The 19,055-nt window shown below is 44.5% G+C and overlaps 1 protein-coding gene across 24 annotated transcripts in view; it reads right to left on the bottom strand.

Annotated features, from left to right (window-relative positions):
• LOC101933332 (KAT8 regulatory NSL complex subunit 1-like) overlaps positions 1-19,055 on the bottom strand; it is a 141,045-nt gene that overhangs the window by 42,783 nt on the left and 79,207 nt on the right. For all 24 annotated transcript variants that reach the window (XR_010599080.1, XR_010599079.1, XM_042860751.2 and 21 more), the window contains 2 exons: positions 18,508-18,635; positions 1,799-2,000 (listed from right to left, as the gene is read on the bottom strand). Coding sequence is in view for 22 of the 24 variants with exons in the window: in XM_042860751.2 (XP_042716685.2) it covers positions 1,799-2,000; positions 18,508-18,635 (330 nt within the window). In the remaining 2 variants the exon portion in view is untranslated. The remainder of the gene's footprint in view (positions 1-1,798; positions 2,001-18,507; positions 18,636-19,055) is intronic.

Raw genomic sequence — 19,055 nt, 5'->3', positions numbered from 1 at the left:
TACGCGGCTCTACCCCCGGCACTGGGGGAGCCAGCGTCTTCGGCACGGAGGTCCCCGTCTTATGGGCTTTCTTATGCCCTGGGGATAATGACCGGCGCCGAGGCACTTGCTGTGCTTGCGGTGCCGACGAGGTCCGGTGCCGGGAAGGCTCATCTGACGCCACTCGCGTGGTCGTCATGGCCGGTGCCGCCGGGGCACTGCGCACCGAGGCGCTAGGTGCCGGGGCCTGACTTGTAGATGGAGCGTCCGGACTAAGTGCCGCCTCCATCAGGAGTTGCCGGAGCCGAAAGTCCCGCTCCTTCTTGGTCCTTGGTCTGAAGGCCTTACAGATCTTGCACTTATCTGTTTGATGGGACTCTCCCAGGCACTTCAGACAGGAATCGTGCGGGTCGCTCGTGGGCATAGGCTTAGCGCAGGAGGCGCACAGCTTGAAGCCGGGAGCGTTGGGCATGAGCCCGGCCCCGCGGCCGGGGGAGAAAGGGGGAGACGACCCCCTTAATCCCCTGAACTATTATAACAACTAGACAACTCTTAAAACTATTGAACTATTTAACTATAAACACTAGGACTATAACTATAACTATAACTGCGAATAACGAACTAAGCTAGGGAGAGTGGAGAACAGCTAAGCAGCGCTCCACAGTTCCAACGACCGTCAGGGGCGGTAAGAAGGAACTGAGGGGGCGCCGGGTCGGCTGGGGTATATATTCAGCGCCATGAAGGCGCCACTCTAGGGGGCTCCACAGCCGACCCGCCGGTGTTGCTAGGGTAAAAATCTTCCGACGATCGTGCACGCGGCGCGCACACACCTAATGGAATGGATATGAGCAAGCACTCGAAGAAGAATACTATAATACTAGCAATACTAACATATGGTGCTATTTTAAAGGGACAATTAAAAGTTAAACTTTTTTGACATTTCCGAGTATAGCTTGTTTCTTGTATCATATAATTTTCTTCCATTGACAATATTTGATGTACTTGATGCCCTCTTCCTCTGATAATATGTTGTATTCTGCAAGCTCAGTCAATCAAAAGGGGGAGCATTAACAACTTTTTGCCCATAGCTGTCTTTCTTATTGCGCTGGTAACCAAGAGTGAGCCATGTTGGCTTTGTGCTAACAAATGCCAAGGACAAAGACTAGAAGGAAAATAAATTTAATTTTCATGCTTCAAGATTATTCCAAGAAACAGAAATTAACATGTTACATACAGAGAAAGAGGCAATAAGACCATCAAATCAGTCTCATCAATGTGAGAAAACTGGATATTTTCAATAAATATCTTATACTGAGCTGGAAACATCAAAATAAAGAATAAGATGTTTGTAATGTAAACACTCTAAGCTAAAGGTAAGTGGTGGGAAATAGAAATTACGTTAGTGCAGAAACTAAAACCATCGTTAGGCTATCACCGCTCGCAAAGGCATGGTCTGAGCACACGACTGGGATTCAGGTACTCTGGCTCTAATCCCAGCTCTTGACAGTTTCCCTGTGACCTTGGGCAAACCAATTTCTATGCCTTGGTTTCTCCATTTGTAAAATCATAGAATCATAGAAGATTGGGGTTGGAAGAGACCTCAAGAGGTCATCTAGTCCAACCCCCTGCTCAAAGCAGGACCAACACCAACTAAATCAACAAAATGAGAGTATCTACTCTCAGAGGTATGTTTATAATGCAGTTGGAGATCCTGGGAGTGAAGGGGGTACTCCATTGTGTTTATACTTAATAAAAAAAATGCAGGCTAGATTGTATTTTAGCAGACATGTGGCTAAACTCACTGAAAGTTTGCACCTACCTTCTTGCTAAGGAGAGAGACAGCGTTAGCTCGGACCAGCTTGCGTTTCTTGTATCTGCAAATGGGGCGGATTCTAGCTGCAACACAGCTGTTGTCTGGTACAGAGGGTACAGCAGCCAGGCTATCCAGTCGTTTCTGTTTGAGAATTTCTTCAGCTTCCAAACTGGCCAGAGAAATGTTGTTGGAGCGGCTTGTGTGCAAACTGCAACCAAATAAATAAATAAATAAGACAGTGAGCCTCACTCAGAACAAGAGAGGCAAAAGTTAATACTGCACTGTGATGGCTGTGCTGACCGATCACCTCCAGGTATTTTCTTAGGCAGCTAATGATTTTTATTAGTTTGTGTTTTTACTGCATCTGTGCTCCGTGTTAACTTAGGTTCTAATAATTCTTTAGGGGAAAAACATGCCCGTCTGCTTATACATCTAGTTGGAAATAAATACTGAAGGTCATAAAATCATAGAAATGTAAGGCTGGAAGGGACCTCGAGAAATCATCAAGTCCAGCCCCCTGCGCTGTGACAGGACCAAGTAAATCTAGACCATCCCTGACAAGCCTATGTCCAACTTGTTTTTAAATGCTTCCAGTGATGGGGACGCCATGACCTCCCATGGAAGCCTATTCCAGAGCTTAACTACCCTTATAGTTAGGAAGTTTTTCCTGATAGCTAACCTAAATCTACCTTGCTGCAGATTAAAGCCCATTACTTCTTGCCCTACCTGCAGTGGACATGGAGAACAATTGATCACCGTCCACTTTGTAAGAATCCTTAATATATTGGAAGACTTATCAGGTTGCCCCTCAGTCTTCTTTTCTCAAAACTAAACATGCCCAGTTTTTCCAACCCTTCCTCATAGGTCAGGTTTTCTAAACCTTTTATCATTTTTGTTGCTCTGCACTCTTTCCAATTTGTCCACACCCTTTGTAACCGTAGTGCCCAAAATTGGACACAATACTCCAGCTGGGGCCTCACCAGTGCCAAGTGTAGCAGAACAATTAGAATCATAGAACTGGAAGGGACCTCAAGAGGTCAGCTAGTCCAGTCCTCTGCACTCAAGGCAGGATTAAATATTATCTAGACCATCCCTGACAGGTGTTTGTCCAACCTGCTCTTAAAAATCCCCAATGATGGAGATTCCACAACCTCCCTAAGCAATTTATTCCAGTGCTTAACCACCCTGACAGTTAGGAGGTTTTTCTTGATGTCCAACCTAAACCGCCCTTGCTGCAATTTAATCCCATTGCTTCTTGTCCTAGCCTCAGAGGTTAAGAAGAAGTTTTCTCCCTCCTCCTTGTAACAACCTTTTATGTACTTGAAAACTGTTATGTCCCTTTTCAGTCTTCTCATCTCCAGACTAAACAAACCCAATTTTTTCAGTCTTTTCTCACAAGTCATGTTTTCTAGACCGTTAACCATTTTTGTTGCTTTTCTTTGGACTTTCTCCAATTTGGCCACATCTTTCCTGAAATGTGATGCCCAGGACTGGACACAGTACTCCAGTTGAGGCCTAATCAGCGTGGAGTAGAGCGGAAGAATTACTTCTTGTGTCTTGGTTACAATACTCCTGCTAAATACATCCCAGAATGATGTTTGCTTTTTTTGCAAGTGTTATACTGTTGACTCATATTTAGCTTGTGATCCGCAATTACCTCCCATGTCTTACATACACCTGCCTGTCCGTGCTCTGGCACTTGTTCAAGTTTTCCATAGGAATCACCTTGAAAAGTGTGATCCCACATCACTCTGAGGGCACACTTTGAGGAGGGGATATCAGGGACCATGTGTCTTGAACTCTGGGCCACAGGTTCTCTTAGGAGCCAGTAGATTCCAGCCTGCCAACCAGTGACCTTAATAGTTATATTTGTATCAACTGCTAAAATTTGCAATTTTCATGTCTAAGGCAGTTGAGGTTTCTATTATTAATGGCATGCATCTGCCCCTTTAACAGAGTGGGCTTTTATAGTCAGTGGTTCCATTTGTTCTCAGATAATAAATCTAAAGACAGGAGTTAGTGAGGGGCTGTTTTATCTCTATTTCTTTTGTAAATAGAAGACCAGAGAAAAATGGGAAGAATTTTCCTTTTCTGTTCTCCCTAGGAACTGTACAGCTGTGTTTCAACATGTATCTAGCAACCTGGCGCTTTAAAGTGCCCTCTCCCCCGAAAAGTGACTCTGTAAAAATGGCATCATCTTACTTAAAAGGCCTGCTCCCTCTTTGCTCACTTGGACGAACATAAGCTTTTTATCAGTACTTACTTCTGTTAACCCTGTAGGACCCATGTAGATATGGAAGCTAGATTCTTTTCTGGCTTGCATATTATCAGAAGAATTGTTAAAAGCACCATGTCTAGAATCTTTACTATTGATGTGTGACTCAGAAAGAATCCAGTTAAATTTTTAGACTTCATGTTGAGATCACAGGACTGGCTGTTAGAAACAACATCACTGAGACATAAACATGGATCCCCATTATGCTATTTTTACAGAGTAATTTTTTCAGAACTGCACTATACATGTTTTCAACAAATAAAAGCTGCAACTTTACAAATGAAAACTTGATCTTTCTAGGCCTACATCCAGTCATTTCAGGTTTCACAATGATCAGACACATGCTAATTATATTTGCCAGACAGCAGGATGCACTTAAAGCCTTTACTTTGCTCAACTGCTTTATTTAATTGTCCTGTACATTCCAGGAAGTTGGGCAACCTCCCTTTCACTCCAACGGTTAAATAGTAATTTGACTGCGAGAAAAGGTTCCATGGAGTATTAGAAATCTAATACTAATGCTCCATCAATATAAGACAGAACTATGTCGACTACAAACAGGCCAGCATCTGCTCATCCACTATTCATCAGGACTATACAGCAGTCTTTTTTCTGACATAGCCCTGTGTCAGCTGTTGCTGGCTTATGCACCCCTACCATGCTACATAGCTGTGTGTGTACCCATACATTCTGGGAACATCTGAGCAGCCATCCCATGCTGACTGAGGGAGTGTATTGTGGGTTTTTTCCCCTTCATGCAATGCACTTTGGAATGTCTTCCCATATCCGGGAGAGAGGAGAATTGACTGCCTAGGTTATGCAAACAGTCCTATCTACACTACAGAACGCCATTCACCTACAGATGTTACAGACTGACTCACTATCAAAGCCAGAACACAATACAGCCACTAATTTAGGAACTACATGTTAACAATGTTATGTGAAGGGACTGTATTTAAATGAACTCTTATAGCGGCTGGTCACAAACTCAAACTCCATTGTGACAACAGGATCCAAGTCCTTCTGTGACCTGATGATTCTTTCACTTTGTACCGCTTTAAACTGTGTCCCCACTCACAGCTCTGCCGTGCTGCAACAGACCTTTTTGTCTGTTGGACTGGACCCCCTCCAGAGCATGGCAACTGTTGCTCAGCCAGGAAGAAAGATTGTTGAATGGGAGATTCACCTTACTTTCTGAAGGTAAGCATGCTGCCTCACAACTCTTCCATGTCCCCACCAACCCAGGGAGAGGGGAAAAAAAAGACTAGAACATCACAAAGTGAACCTAAATCTGCACTGTAGCAATGCATAGCGCTACTAAGCTAATTTTCCTTGTCAAAGAAATTGCTTACTCATGATTATCCTTTTACTTCCCTGCCCTGCTTTAAACATATACAACAAGATAACTTATAAAGGTCATTCTTATTAGTAGCACAGTATTTCACATCAACTGAACAGACTGTGTTAAGACAATACCATTTTATCTTGCAACTTCACAACGAACGGTCTATTGCCATAAAAGCAATCTTTCATTCTTGCTGTAACTTTTGAAGTTGGGAATTCAAACTGATTTTCTTAGGAAATGAGCCAGGGATAAACATATAAGAGAAATGATGATTGATGTATATTTAGCTGATCAGATAATACTGCCAGCTATCAGTGGCACTTGTGAACCTCAATTCACATAACTCCTTTAAACGTATGTTCAACTGTTCCAACTCTTGCACACTTATTAATGTCTCCAGCTCAACAATAGCTGAGATTTTGGCCCTGAATATCCTTTTTATATGACATTTTATCATGGGATCTCAAAACACTTCAGCTAAACACACACCTTAGAGGATTCACATTACTCCTATTTTACAGAGGAAGCAAAATACGTTAAATAACTGGATTAGAGTCAAGGCAAGGGAGACAAGGCTGTTTTGGAAAAGCTAAATGAATTCTTTGCATCGGTCTTTACTGCAGAGGATGTGAGGGAGATTTCCACACCTGAGCCATTCTTTTTCGGTGACAAATCTAAAGAACTGTCCCAGACTGAGGTGCCAATAGAGCAGGTTTTGGAACAAATTGATACATTAAACAGTAATGAATCACCAGGACCAGGTGGTATTCACTGAAGAGTTAACTGTGGTATGTAACCTACTGCTTAAATCAGCCTTGTACCAGGTGACTGGAGGATAGCTAATGTGACACCACTTTTTAATAAAAGGCTCTAGAGGTGATCCTGGCAGTTATAGGTGGATAAGCTTAACATCAGTCCCAAGCAAACTGGTGGCAACAATAGTAAAGAATAGAATTATCAGAGACAGATGAACACGATATGTTGGGGAAGAGTCAACATGGTTTTTATAAAGGGATATCATTCCTCACTAATCTATTACAATTCTTTGAGGGTATCTACAAACATGTGGCCAAAGTGATCCAGTGGATCACTTTCAGAAACCCTTTGACAAGGTCCCTCACCAAAGGTTGTTACGCAGAGGAAGGAGCCATGGGATATGTCCTCTCATGGATCAGTAACTAGTTAAACAGAAAACGAAGGGTAGGAATAAATGGTCAGTTTTCACAATGAAGAGTGTTAAATATCAGGGTCCCCAAGGATCTGTTGGGACCAGTTCTTTTCAACATGTTCATAAATTATCTGGAAAAAGGGGCAAACACTGGAGGTGACGAAGTCTGCAGATGATGGAGAATTACTCAGGATAGTTAAGACCAGAGCAGACCATGAAGAGTTACAAAGGGATCTCACAAAACTAGTGGCAGGAAAATGGCAGATGAAATTCAAGGCTGATAAAAGCAAAGTAATGCACGTAGGAAAACATAATCCCAAATATACATACAAAGTGATGAGGTCTAAATTAGCTATTACCACTTAAGAAAGATCTTGTGGACAGTTCTCTGAAAACATCTGCTCAATGTGCAGCGGCAGTCAAAAAAGCTAACAATGTTAGGAACCATTAGGAAAGGGACAGATAAGATGACAGAAAATACCATAATGCCACTATATAAATCCAAGGAACACCCACACCTTGAATACTGCATGAAGTTCAGGTCACCCCATCTCAAAAAAGATATATTAGAATTGGAAAAAGTACAGAGAAGGGTAAACAAAAATGATTAGAAGTATGGAAGAGATTAAAGTAATTTGCATTATTCAGCTTGGAAAAGAAGACTGAGGGGGATATGACAGAGGTCTATCAAATCATGAATGGTGTGGAAAAAGTGTTCATTACTTCTTCACAACACACACAAGTCAGGGGTCACCTGATGAAATTAACAGGTTTAAAACTAACCTGAGGAAGTATTTCTTCACACAAGGCATAATCAACCTGTGGAACTCATTGCCCGAGAATGTTGTGAAGGCCAAGAGTATAAAGTGGGTTAAAAAAAGAATTCGGGCTGGTCTACACTGGCAATGTTCAAGCGCTGCTGCCAGGGCCGGCTCCAGGCACCAGCGCAGCAAGCTGGTGCTTGGGGCGGCCCATGGAAGGGGGCGGCACGTCCGGGTCTTCGGCGGCAATTCGGTGGCAGGTCCCTCAGTCCCTCTCAGAGGGAAGGACCAGCCGCTGAACTGCTGCCGAAGAATGAAGCAGCGTGGTAGAGCAGCCGCTCTCCCCCCGCCGCTTGGGGTGGCAAAATAGCTGGAGCCGCCCCTGGCTGCTGCGGCAGCACTAACGTGGCTTGTGTAGTCATGGGAGAGCGCTGGGGGAGAGCTGGGAGAGCGCTGGGGGAGTGCTCTCCCAGTGCTCTCAAAAAACCACCTCCATGAGGGGCGCGACTCCCAGCGCTGGTGCACAGTCTCTCACTTTACAGTGAGAAAGTTGCAGCGCTGTAAAGTGCCAGTGTAGACAAGCCCTTAGATCAGTTCATGGAGGATATGTCCATCAATGGGTATTAGCCAAGATGGTTATGGATGCATCCTCATGCGCTGGGTGTCCTTAAACCTCTGACTGCAAGAAGCTCGGACTGGATGACGGGATAGATCACCCAATAAATTGCCCTGTTCTGTTCACTCCCTCTGAAGCATCTGGCATCGGCCCCTGCTGGAAGACGGGATACTGGGCTAGATGGCCCATTGGTCTGACCCAGTATGGCCATTTTTATGTTCATATATGAGGAATCCTGAGACTCTCACCCTTTTGACCACTGGATCACGCTTTCTTCCTCAGAACACTAACTGCATTTGAATACATATGACTGCTTGGAAAATCCACACTTTAAATCTTTACATATATAAAACATTAAAAACAAGTACAAACATTCCCTGAAAAAAAGCACAGGCATAAAAGTCTAACAAAGTCATTACAATATTAACAGTTTTTTTATATGTAGTTGTTTGGGGGTGGTAAAAGGTAAACTAGCACTCAGATGAGTGATTACACAAGAAAACCCAGGCAATTCCCCTCTCTTTTCCATAAACACATAACTGCATTTTTCAGTGACTAAACTATTTATCAAAAAAAAAAAAAAAAAATCACCCGTCTCTATATGTAGTGCATAAAGCATAGCCTTTTCACCTTCAACTCACCAGTTTGTTAGAGTTTACATTTCAAAGAGAAGGATTTAGATACTGTTAGCCCAGATTCTAGTTCATATTTTGTTGCCTTAGACAATGCAAGGTCAACTGTCTCAGAAAGACTGAGTAAATGTGGAGACTCAATTTCCTTTCAGTACTATGCATGTGCTTTCCTGGAAGACATAGGGAAGGTTATTAGCAGGTCACTGGGGAAAGTTCACAGAGCAGTTAGAATGTGCTTATTGACCCAAAACTACAGTAACTCCTCACTTAAAGTCGTCCGGGTTAATGTTATGTTGCTGATCAATTAGGGAACATGCTCATTTAAAGTTGTGCAATGCTCCCTTCTAACGTTGTTTGGCAGCCGCCTGCTTTGTCCACTACTTGCAGGAAGAGCAGCCCGTTGCAGCTAGCTGGTGGGGGCTTGGAACCAGGGTGGACCGGCAGCCCCTCTATCAGCTCCCCGCTCCCCTAAGTTCCCTGCCCAGCAGCTGCCCAGCAGGCTAGCAATTGCAGCTGTCCCTCCCCCCACTGCCATGTGCTGCTCCTGCCCTCTGCCTTGGAGCCCAAGACTCCTGCTTGTTGTGGGGGGGGGGGGAAGGAGGGAAGAGGGGGGGCTAATGTCAGGGTGTCCCCGCCCCCTACTCCTGCACCCCACTTACACCATTTTCCATAGAGCAGGGGAGACACATGACAGGGCTCAGGACAGAGGGAGCTTCCTGGCAGCAGCAGCTGCGGTCTCAGCAAGCTGATCTAATTAACAAGGCAGTGTACTTAAAGGGGAATGCACATATCTCCCTCCATTCCTGCTGCCTTGTAAAGTGAGAGAGTTAACCCTTGAGGGCTCAGCCAATTGCTAGTTCATCGTTTAGCAGTAAGGGAAATATCCCACCTTCTGACTCCTCCATCTCAACCAAGCTTCACAATCATCATCACTGTGTACCAGTATTAAATTGTTTGTTTAAAACTTATACATTGTGTGTGTGTGGTGGGGGGGGAATTTCCCTGGAACCTAACCCCCTCATTTACATTAATTCTTATGGGGAAATTGGATTCGCTTAACATCGTTTCACTTAAAGTCTCATTTTTTCAGAGCGGGGGAGGGGGGTAAGAGAGAGAGAGAGAGACACACACTATAGCCCAGCAGTTAGGGTACTTAACTGGTATGTTTGAATTTCCACTCTGGAGAAGTGATCAGAACTGAAAACTCTCCCCTCCTAACCAATAGACTATTTTGGGGTGGGTTGCTCTCAATCTCGCCTCCTGAAGTGGTTTCACTTTGTATAAATACTTAAATACTCACTGGGCAAGAAAGAGAAAATGACTCTACAGCCTAGTGATTAAGGCACGCAGCTGGGGGGTATGAGACATGGATTCAAATCTTCTGTCTTTCTGATACAAAATGGAACAGCTTCAACAAGAGAGACAGAGCAGAATAGTCTATAGCATGGGTCTCAAACACGTGGCCCGCGGGGTGATTTTCTGCAGCCCGCGAGCCCCTCGCACCCCCCCCCGCCCTTCCCCAATGTTTACCAGAGCGGCAGGATGAGCACCGGGAGCAGGGCATGCTCCCTGCCTGCCTGCCTTGCGCAGCTCCGAGAAGAGGCTGGAAGGTGGGGAAGGGGGGGCGGAGGGGCTGTGTGTGGCTGTTGCTTCAGGCAGCGCCCCCAGCAGCTCCCATTGGCCGAGAACGGGGAACCGCGGACAATGGGAGCTGCTGGAGGCGGTACCTCAAGCAACAGAAACACACAGCCCCTCCCCGCCCCCCCTTCCCCACATTCCAGTCTCTTGCGGGGGCAGGGCAGACGGGCAGGAAGCCTGCCCTGCCCCTGGTACGCGCCAGGCCAGATCCTGCCCCTGGAACCCCTCCTGCAGCCAAACCACCTGCCGCACCCTGCACCCCAACCCCCTGCCCTGAACCCCCTGCCACACCCCGCATTCCTCTTGACCCCAACCCACTGCCCTGATCCCCCTGCTGCACCCCCCTGCACCCTGACCACCCCACACCCCAACCCACTGCCCTGAGCCCCATGCTGCACCCCGACCCCCTGCCGTACCCTGCACCCTGACCCCTGCCCTGAGCCCCCTGCCGCACCCTGCACCCCAACCCACTGCCCTGAGCCCCCTACCATACCCCACAATCCTCTTGCACCCCAACTCCCTGCCCTGAGCCCCAACCACACCCTGCACTCCTCTTGCACCCTCTGGGGGCAGGGAGGTGGGCAGAGCTGGGGTGGGGATTTTGGGGAAGGGGTTGGAATGGGGGCAGGGAAGGGCTGGGAAGAGGCGGGGCAGGGGTGGAGTGGGGGCGGGGCCGAGGGCGGCAGGGGGATGGTGTCAGTAATGCGGCCCTCGGACCAATATACTAGTCCTCATGTGGCCCTCATGATCATTTGAGTTTGAGGCCCCTGGTCTATAGCCTGGTGGTTAGGGGTCTCATATGGCAGGGGTGACACCTGAATTCAAGTCTCTGCTTCAATTAATATTTTTAGTATATACACAAAGTGGAACAGAGCTTCAACAGGAGAGATTGAGAGCAACCCACCCCAGAATAGCCTGTAGGTGATGTTGGTTACCTGGAAGGGGAGAGATTTGAGTTCAAGTCCCTGCTCCAGAATGGGGATTCAAACCTGGTTCTTCCACATCCCAAGAAAGTGCCCTAACCACAGGGCTAAAGGTTACACAAGGGGGATGAATGCACATACAGTTTTCTGAAGCTGACCAGAATGAAATGTTCCTTATGACCTGTAACAGACTTTTCCAATTTGTTGACAAATTCTGAACATTTTTTGACCCTAACCAAATTTTTTTCCTGATTTTTTTGGTTTGCTGGCTGAACCATACAATAAATTCACCCAGCTCTAACGATCTGTACCTCCGATACTTAATTCCAGTGCATATGAAATGCTAGTAATGTAAATTCTATAGAAATGAAGCTGAAATGGGACACTTGAAAAATGTATGAGGAAAAATAGCTTTTATATATATTCACATACATACAATGTAAACATAAAAGAAAAGAAAAGAAAAGAAAAGAAAAAAGAAAATATATTGTGCCCACACTGAGGCGTTTTAAAATGTTATGTTTAAATTGCTATGTACATTATATTCGGAGTTGTTTTTGGTGGTGCCTATCACCACTTTATGAAAGCGCTGCACATGCAAAATTAAGTGAATTCCAAATAACAAAAACTATTATATATCTGCATTGTTTTAGGAAATGAATGCCTGGAGAAGGATAAATCTGTCTTAGCTAGTTTTGTAGGTTAACATTTAAAAAACCTGTTCACTTTTGAAGCTATAAATTCAGACAGTCTTTTTTCAACTCATAGTTAAACATTTCTAATAACATCTGTAAGTAAGTGGCTCTGCCTCAGAGGTGCCCTCTTCAATTCTAGGCTTGTGCATATACATCACTGCCTTTATATATGGATGGAGTCACGCTTTCCCTATTGGCTGGGCGAAGAAGTTATATGCTCTACTGCTAGCAGCACATCGAGATTTTCCTTTAGCTCAAGTTGCAGAGGTCTATTTTGTGTCCATAACCATACCACCCTGGGTTGGGATCTCATGATCTCACTAGCTAAGAAGGAAGAGCTTTTTTAGTACTTACAGAATCAAAGAATCACAGAATATCAGGGTTGGAAGGGACCTCAGGTGGTCAACTAGTCCAACCCCCTGTTCAAAGCAGGACCAATCCCCAATTAAATCATCCCAGCCAGGGCTTTGTCAAGCCGGACCTTAAAAACCTCTAAGGAAGAAGATTCCATCACCTCCCTAGGTAACCCATTCCAGTGCTTCACTGCCCTCCTAGTGAAAAGTTTTTCCTAATATCCAACCTAAACCTCCCCAACTGCAACTTGAGACCATTACGCCTTGTTCTGTCATCAGGTACCACTGAGAACAGTCTAGATCCATCCTCTTTGGAACCCCCTTTCAGGTAGTTGAAAGCAGCTATCGAATCCCCCCTCATTCTTCTCTTCTGCAGACTAAACAATCCCAGTTCCCTCAGCCTCTCCTCATAACTCATGTGCCCCAGCCCCCTGATCATTTTTGTTGCCCTCTGCTGGACTCTTTTCAATTTTTCCACATCCTTCTTGTAATGTGGGGCTCAAAACTGGACACAGTACTCCAGATGAGGCCTCACCAATGTCGAATAGAGGGGAACGATCAAGTCTCTCAATCTGCTGGCAATGCCTCTACTTATACAGCCCAAAATGCCGTTAGCCTTCTTGGCAACAAGGGCACACTGTTGACTCATATCCAGCTTCTCATCCACTGTAACCCCTAGGTCCTTTTCTGCAGAATTGCTTCCGAGCCATTCAGTCCCTAGTCTGTAACAGTGAATGGGATTCTTCCGTCCTAAGTGCAGGACTCTGCACTTGTCCTTGTTGAACCTCATCAAGTTTCTTTTGGCCCAATCCTCTAATTTGTCTAGGTCCCTCTGTATCCTATCCCTACCCACCAGCGTATCTACCACTCCTCCCAGTTTAGTGTCATCTGCAAACTTGCTGAGAATGCAGTCTACGCCATCCTCCAGATCATTAATGAAGATATTGAACAAAACCGGCCCCAGGACCGACCCTTGGGGCACTCCGCTTGAAACCGGCTGCCAGCTAGACATGGAGCCGTTGATCACTACCCGTTGAGCCCGACGATCTAGCCAGCTTTCCATCCACCTTACAGTCCATTCATCCAGCCCATACTTCTTTAACTTGGCGGCAAGAATACTGTGGGAGACCGTATCAAAAGCTTTGCTAAAGTCAAGGAATAATACATCCACTGCTTTCCCCTCATCCACAGAGTCAGTTATCTCCTCATAGAATGCAATTAGGTTAGTCAGGCATGAACGTGGGTTATAATCTACTTCTAGGGAACTTGGAACTAACCAACCACACACAGTTTTCCCCTAAAATGCATTACTACCCATTCCGGCTCTTGATCTTTCCTTCTTTTGGTACTAAGCATTTCTAGCTACTTAAATTCCTAGTACAGTTTCTTTGCTTTATCAAAGTTAATGTGTCCATTAAATTTATAGGCAGCAATATAAATCATGCCTCCCCTCTCACTTTATTAGTTCTTTTTCCTTCCCCTTGCAGGAAAAGATGAATACAAAAGTTAATATTGCTGTTGGGAACAAGTGGGCTGAAGAAACATTTAAGATGCAAGTAATTTTTGATTAAGTAGCATATAACCATTTTAAACCTGAACTTTAAGTTCTCAGAAAAATAACCTCATACCTATTTTAAATACACCAATTTGCAAAAAAATTGGATACTTCAATTGAAAGTTAGCACATTAAGAAGGGAAGTCTAGACTTAACCTTACAGTCATGACTGACACGTACAGAGTAAACATTCAGATTTGTATATATGAGCAGTATAAATGCATATCACCAACAGACGAGATATCTGCAAAATTATCCACCTTACCTGGTTTATTTTGAAAGTGTTTTGAATTTTACTTCGTGGTTACATTATTATTGTAGCCGTCTTGGTCCCAGGACATGAGACACACAAGATGGGTGAGAACATCTTTTAGTGACTCCCAACTTCTGTTGGTGACCGAGACAAACTTTTGAGCTCCACAGAGCTCTTCTTCAGGACCTGTGGAGCTTGAAAGCTTGTCTCTGTTATAGCAACAGAAGTTGGTCCCCTAAAATATATTACCTCACACACCTAGTCTCTTAAATTTTAGGCAGTTCTAAGTTTGACAACTATACTTTGCAACTTGCATATGAATAGCAGTCCATGACCATCCATAGCTTTAGTCTTGCATCTCTCACTGTCTTTAATGTTTTATCTTGGACAGCCCACCATTATCTAAAGTTTAACATGGTCAGTTAGCACTCATTCTTTGCTCCTAATCTCTGCTACTTCCATTCTGCATTACATTCAGATATTCTCCTTGTCTCACAGGCTTGTAACCTGGAAGCCATTTTCAGCTTCCTTCCCTTTGCCCATGTCCAAACCATAGCTAGTCTGCCTCTTCCTTTCGGTCTCTTTTTCATCCACACCCTAATTATCTCCTCTCAAGTCTTTTTGACATTCTTGCTTCTCTTCCACCCATCAGCTATGTCCAAAAGTGCTGCTTATAAAATTCTCTCTTCTCTGTTTTTACCATGTTAATCTCCTATTCAAGTCACTCAAATGCCACTTCACTGGCTGTATATCTAATTCAAGTTTCTTGTCCTTGCTCTCAAGGCCCTACATCACAAAGCCGTTTCTTCCAGTGACACTTGCACTGATACACCTTTCATCAGCTTCTCACAGGTATCTCCATGCCCTTTTCCATGCTGCCCTTGTGCTTAAAATATATTCACCAAATCTGTTCACTAAAACAGTTCTTTGATAATCCCACCTCTAAAGACCTGCTTCTGCTGCAAAGCCTATAAGTGGCCAAGATGGTGGCGGAAGTGGCAGAAATGTTATTAATTTCCCTTTGAAACTGTCTAAAATAAGGCGCTGAACAACTGCTCAGTTCTTTACCTCTAGAACATTAGAAACATTCCTGCTTGGAGCGCACTGCTGTATTTTAAAGCATTGTCGGTTGGAAGTTACTCGCACATCATTGTGGCACCATGCAGAATTACGAACAGGATCACTTCTACCCAGAATGGCCTGTATTCTTTACTTCTCTGTAGTCTTAAACACCTCTATTTAAAGCTCCTTATGTGCTATGCTGCTGCATTATTGGAGAGTACAACTGTAGGCCCAACTCAAAAGCTGCATACGCAACTATCAGTGATTCATGAAATGAAATAGCCATTCTCTAACGAGAGTGTGAAAGATGTGCTCACACTACAGAATGCAGACGTCCTGAAGCCTGTAATCATACCATCTTGGACTGATCTCAGCTAAGCAGGGTCAGGCCCAGTCAGTACTTGTATGAAAGGAACAGCTAAGTATTGCAGAAAGAGGTGCTTGAGATTTGGTAGATAGTGTTCATCTCTCTGACAGGGTATGTTTTCATTGCAGAGTTAGCCTGAGCTATTACCTGGGTTTTAGCCCAAACCTCCCCTACTGTCCACACACAAATCTTTCATGTGGGCTTGTGTGTGATTTGAATCCAGGCTTGCTTAACCAATTGGGGGTACAAGTTAGAGTCTGGGTTTCAGTTTAACACAGGCTGTAACCCACCCACTTGGCAGGCTGGACACAGGCTGAAAAACTGGGTTACAAAACTCTGGCTCTGATAGTCCTGCAATGCCTTCCCACAATTCCTTGGGGCCTGTATTTACCTGCCCTTCTATATACTCAGCACCAGAAGTCACCTACTAGTTTATATGCACCTTGTTGGCATCTGAACCCCTTGTTTCATGTGACCTGCTCTCATTTCTGCAAAGTCTTTAACGGTGATTTTGTCCAGAGAAATCCTCATCTCAGCGTGCTGTTAGCTGGCCAAAGACTCTCTCCAAAGTTCTGATAGTCTTCGGATGTGAGGTCAGTAAGGCTATTTGGGGAGATGAACCTGAAATCACCACCTCCAAGCAGCTGGCAGAAGAGGGGATTAAGACAAATGACAGTTACCTTTTCCATAACTGGTGTTCTTCGAGATGTGTTACTCATGTCCATTCCATATTAGGTGTGTGCGCGCTAGCCACATGCACCGGTGCCCAAAGTTTTTCCCTCAGCAGTATCCGTAGGGAACCGGCTCTGGCACCTCTGGAGCGGTGCCCGTATGACACGGTATAAGGGGCGCCACCAGCTCCCCCCACCTTCAGTTCCCTCTTGCCGGAAACTGACTGTGGGGAAGGAGGGCAGGTTGTGGAATGGACATGAGCACTCCCCTTTGGGCTTGCTACACCACCCAGGGTATTCACAAAAGTTTTCACCATGGTAGCAGCCCAGGTGCAACACCAAGGCTAACCATGAGCCTAGAGAGGACCAAGATAAGATTCCACTATGGGACAAGAGCCCATACCTGCGGGAAGAGTCTCTTAAGCCCTCTCAAGAATCTGACCGTCATGTCATGGGAAAACACCGTCTGTCCTTGGATCGGCAGGTGAAAAGCGGGGATGGCTGCAAGATGCACTGCTGCTTCCTGAATTTGCCTTACTTTCTGTACTGGTTTTTACTTCCTACCCTAAACTACAGCATTGCTGTATGTTGTTATGCAGCTGTCATGTTTCAGTGGCACATGAAGTGATCTCTGTAAATGCTTTATCTACCTCACACAGCTTCTGGGACAACTAATAACTGTAAAGTGCTTTGAGAATTTTAATAAAAAGGTTCTCACAATTGTAAAGAATTATCTTCATCTCATTTCTGTTCCAACCACCAATATGCAAGTTAGGCACCACTAGAGAGGTGTTCAGCAAACACATGGCCTGCCGCCCAGATCCAGCCCCTAAACCCTTTCCTATTACCCATAGCTGCCTGCCTGCGGTAGGTCAAAGAGGGCTGGCAGAGAGCTGGGGAGGTAGCTTGCACCTGATTGGGACCAGGCAGCTGAGACCTTCCTCTCTCCACCAGCATTTGGTCAGAGCGCCTTACAGGCCACGCTGAAAGGAGGCTCCTTTCCCATCTTCCCTACCCCGTCTCTGCCTCTGAACCCACAGGAGCAGGCCCCTTTTCTCCCTCTGCTGCCTACCTGGCCTAGTCTTTGCCAGTCCCTCCACCCTGAGCCAAAGGAGACTTCTTTCCAGGCTTCACGCTTTTCTCTGCTGCCACCACTGGCTTGACCCCACAAGATCAAATGAATGAAAGCAGCTGCTTCTAAACTGCCCACTCTCCAGAGAACTGGAGGCAGAGAATAAGTCAAGAAATCCCCAGAGGTGGAGGAAGGGAAAAAAGGGGAGGGAAATGATCAAGTGGTATATATAAAAGAGGGAAGGTGGATGGGAATGATTCTCAAAGTGGAGCAGCAGGTAGGAAACATTAAAAAAAAGTGTGCGTGCAGACGGCAGGTGCATAAGCAGGGAAGACAAGGGAGAAGAGAAGAGACTGGTCATGGAGGAATACACTGAGTGATAAATTAGTGGACAACAGACAAGGTTTCATAGATGCATTTACTTTTTTTTTTTAAAAAATCTGTCTTTAAAATAACATTTTAAATTTTGCTAATAAGAGGCTCATTCTGAGTTGTACAGACCATAACATTTGCCTCTTGCCTGTGAACTTTTCACTCCCAGCCCATGGACTCTGGGGGACAGAGTAACTTGGCCCTCATCAAAGAATAAGGTGACTGGAGAACTAGTTACATTAATGACATCACAAAAAGACACACTTGGGCAGCTGAGAGAAGATTCTTATAGGCTACATAAGTTTTATTTTGTTTTTTTAACTCCCATATCTAACAAGCACTTGTTTGGAAGAGTGTGTTAAACATTCAATGCCCTTTTCCCCACTACTTTAATTACGGTATGAGAGCTCTAAACAGCCTGAGGCCCAAGAGGTCATTCAGTATCACTAGGGAAGACAGGATTGATTTCTGATATTTCAATGGTTGAAATACAAGCAGAAAAAGTGTCTTTCAGGCTCTCTTTATACATGATAAAAATGGGAAAAGGGTCACAAATCCAATTTTAAAGGGGGGGAAAAAAAACCTTTGTAGGTTACCTTTAAAGATTAGATGCATTTGGATTTGTGGACAGCACTGGCCATCCATACATTAAAAGAAGATAAAGCTATATGTAACACTTTGCAACAAATACTCTGCAAAATATGCAACATTATATGCTATTTTTAGATACAAAATGTAGGTCGCAATATATAACCTAATATCTATCTTCAAATATATTTCTCCCCCATCAGGAATGTGTATTTATTTTGGTTCTTTACATCATGAATTGTATTCAAAGAGAGAAGGTTCACCTATGATCACATTCTCAGCCACTATCACAAATGTCTTAATTATAATAATTACTCAGAATAATCCCAAATAGGAGATTGGTCAACCTATAAGAAAAGAAGAACTAACCAGTTAATTTTTCCGTTGACTTGGTGGGGTGACGTGCAGGCTTTTGGGGGTCCTGGAGACCCACTGATGGGGGTACAGGAGGGACTTTGACACATAGGGTTTCCTAAAGACTGCGTAAGACGAGAACTCTGCAAGAGAAAAATAAAATCTCAAACTCAGGATAGCTTGATGAAAGAATGAACTTTGAAGAGGGATGGGGAGAAAAAAAGTTATCAATCTAAGTAGCATTTTGCAATTAAAAATAATGCTGAACATAGTTAGGCAGTCCCAATGCAATCAATTATTTACAGTTTCTTTCCATCCACTTTGATTCAAGGATCAAAGAAAGATTCGTCAAATCACCCCACGTCAGTGATTTTAAATTGCATTCTTACATGTTACAAAAAATTGTCAAATACAATTTCTAGTCCTCTGATCTATAAACTGGAAATTGCACTTTCATTGCTTGCCAGCTTCCCTTGGAATACGAGCAGCTTTGGTGTAGCAAAAATTTTGTTTCATACCAACTGTCCCAAAACTTTAGCCAAATGTAGGGTTACCATACGTCC

This window comes from Chrysemys picta, chromosome 2 (assembly GCF_011386835.1).
Source record: "Chrysemys picta bellii isolate R12L10 chromosome 2, ASM1138683v2, whole genome shotgun sequence".
In the NCBI taxonomy this organism is placed as follows: domain Eukaryota; kingdom Metazoa; phylum Chordata; order Testudines; family Emydidae; genus Chrysemys; species Chrysemys picta.
The sequence above is the reverse complement of the archived record's forward strand: the minus strand, read 5'-3'. Positions and strand labels throughout refer to the sequence as shown.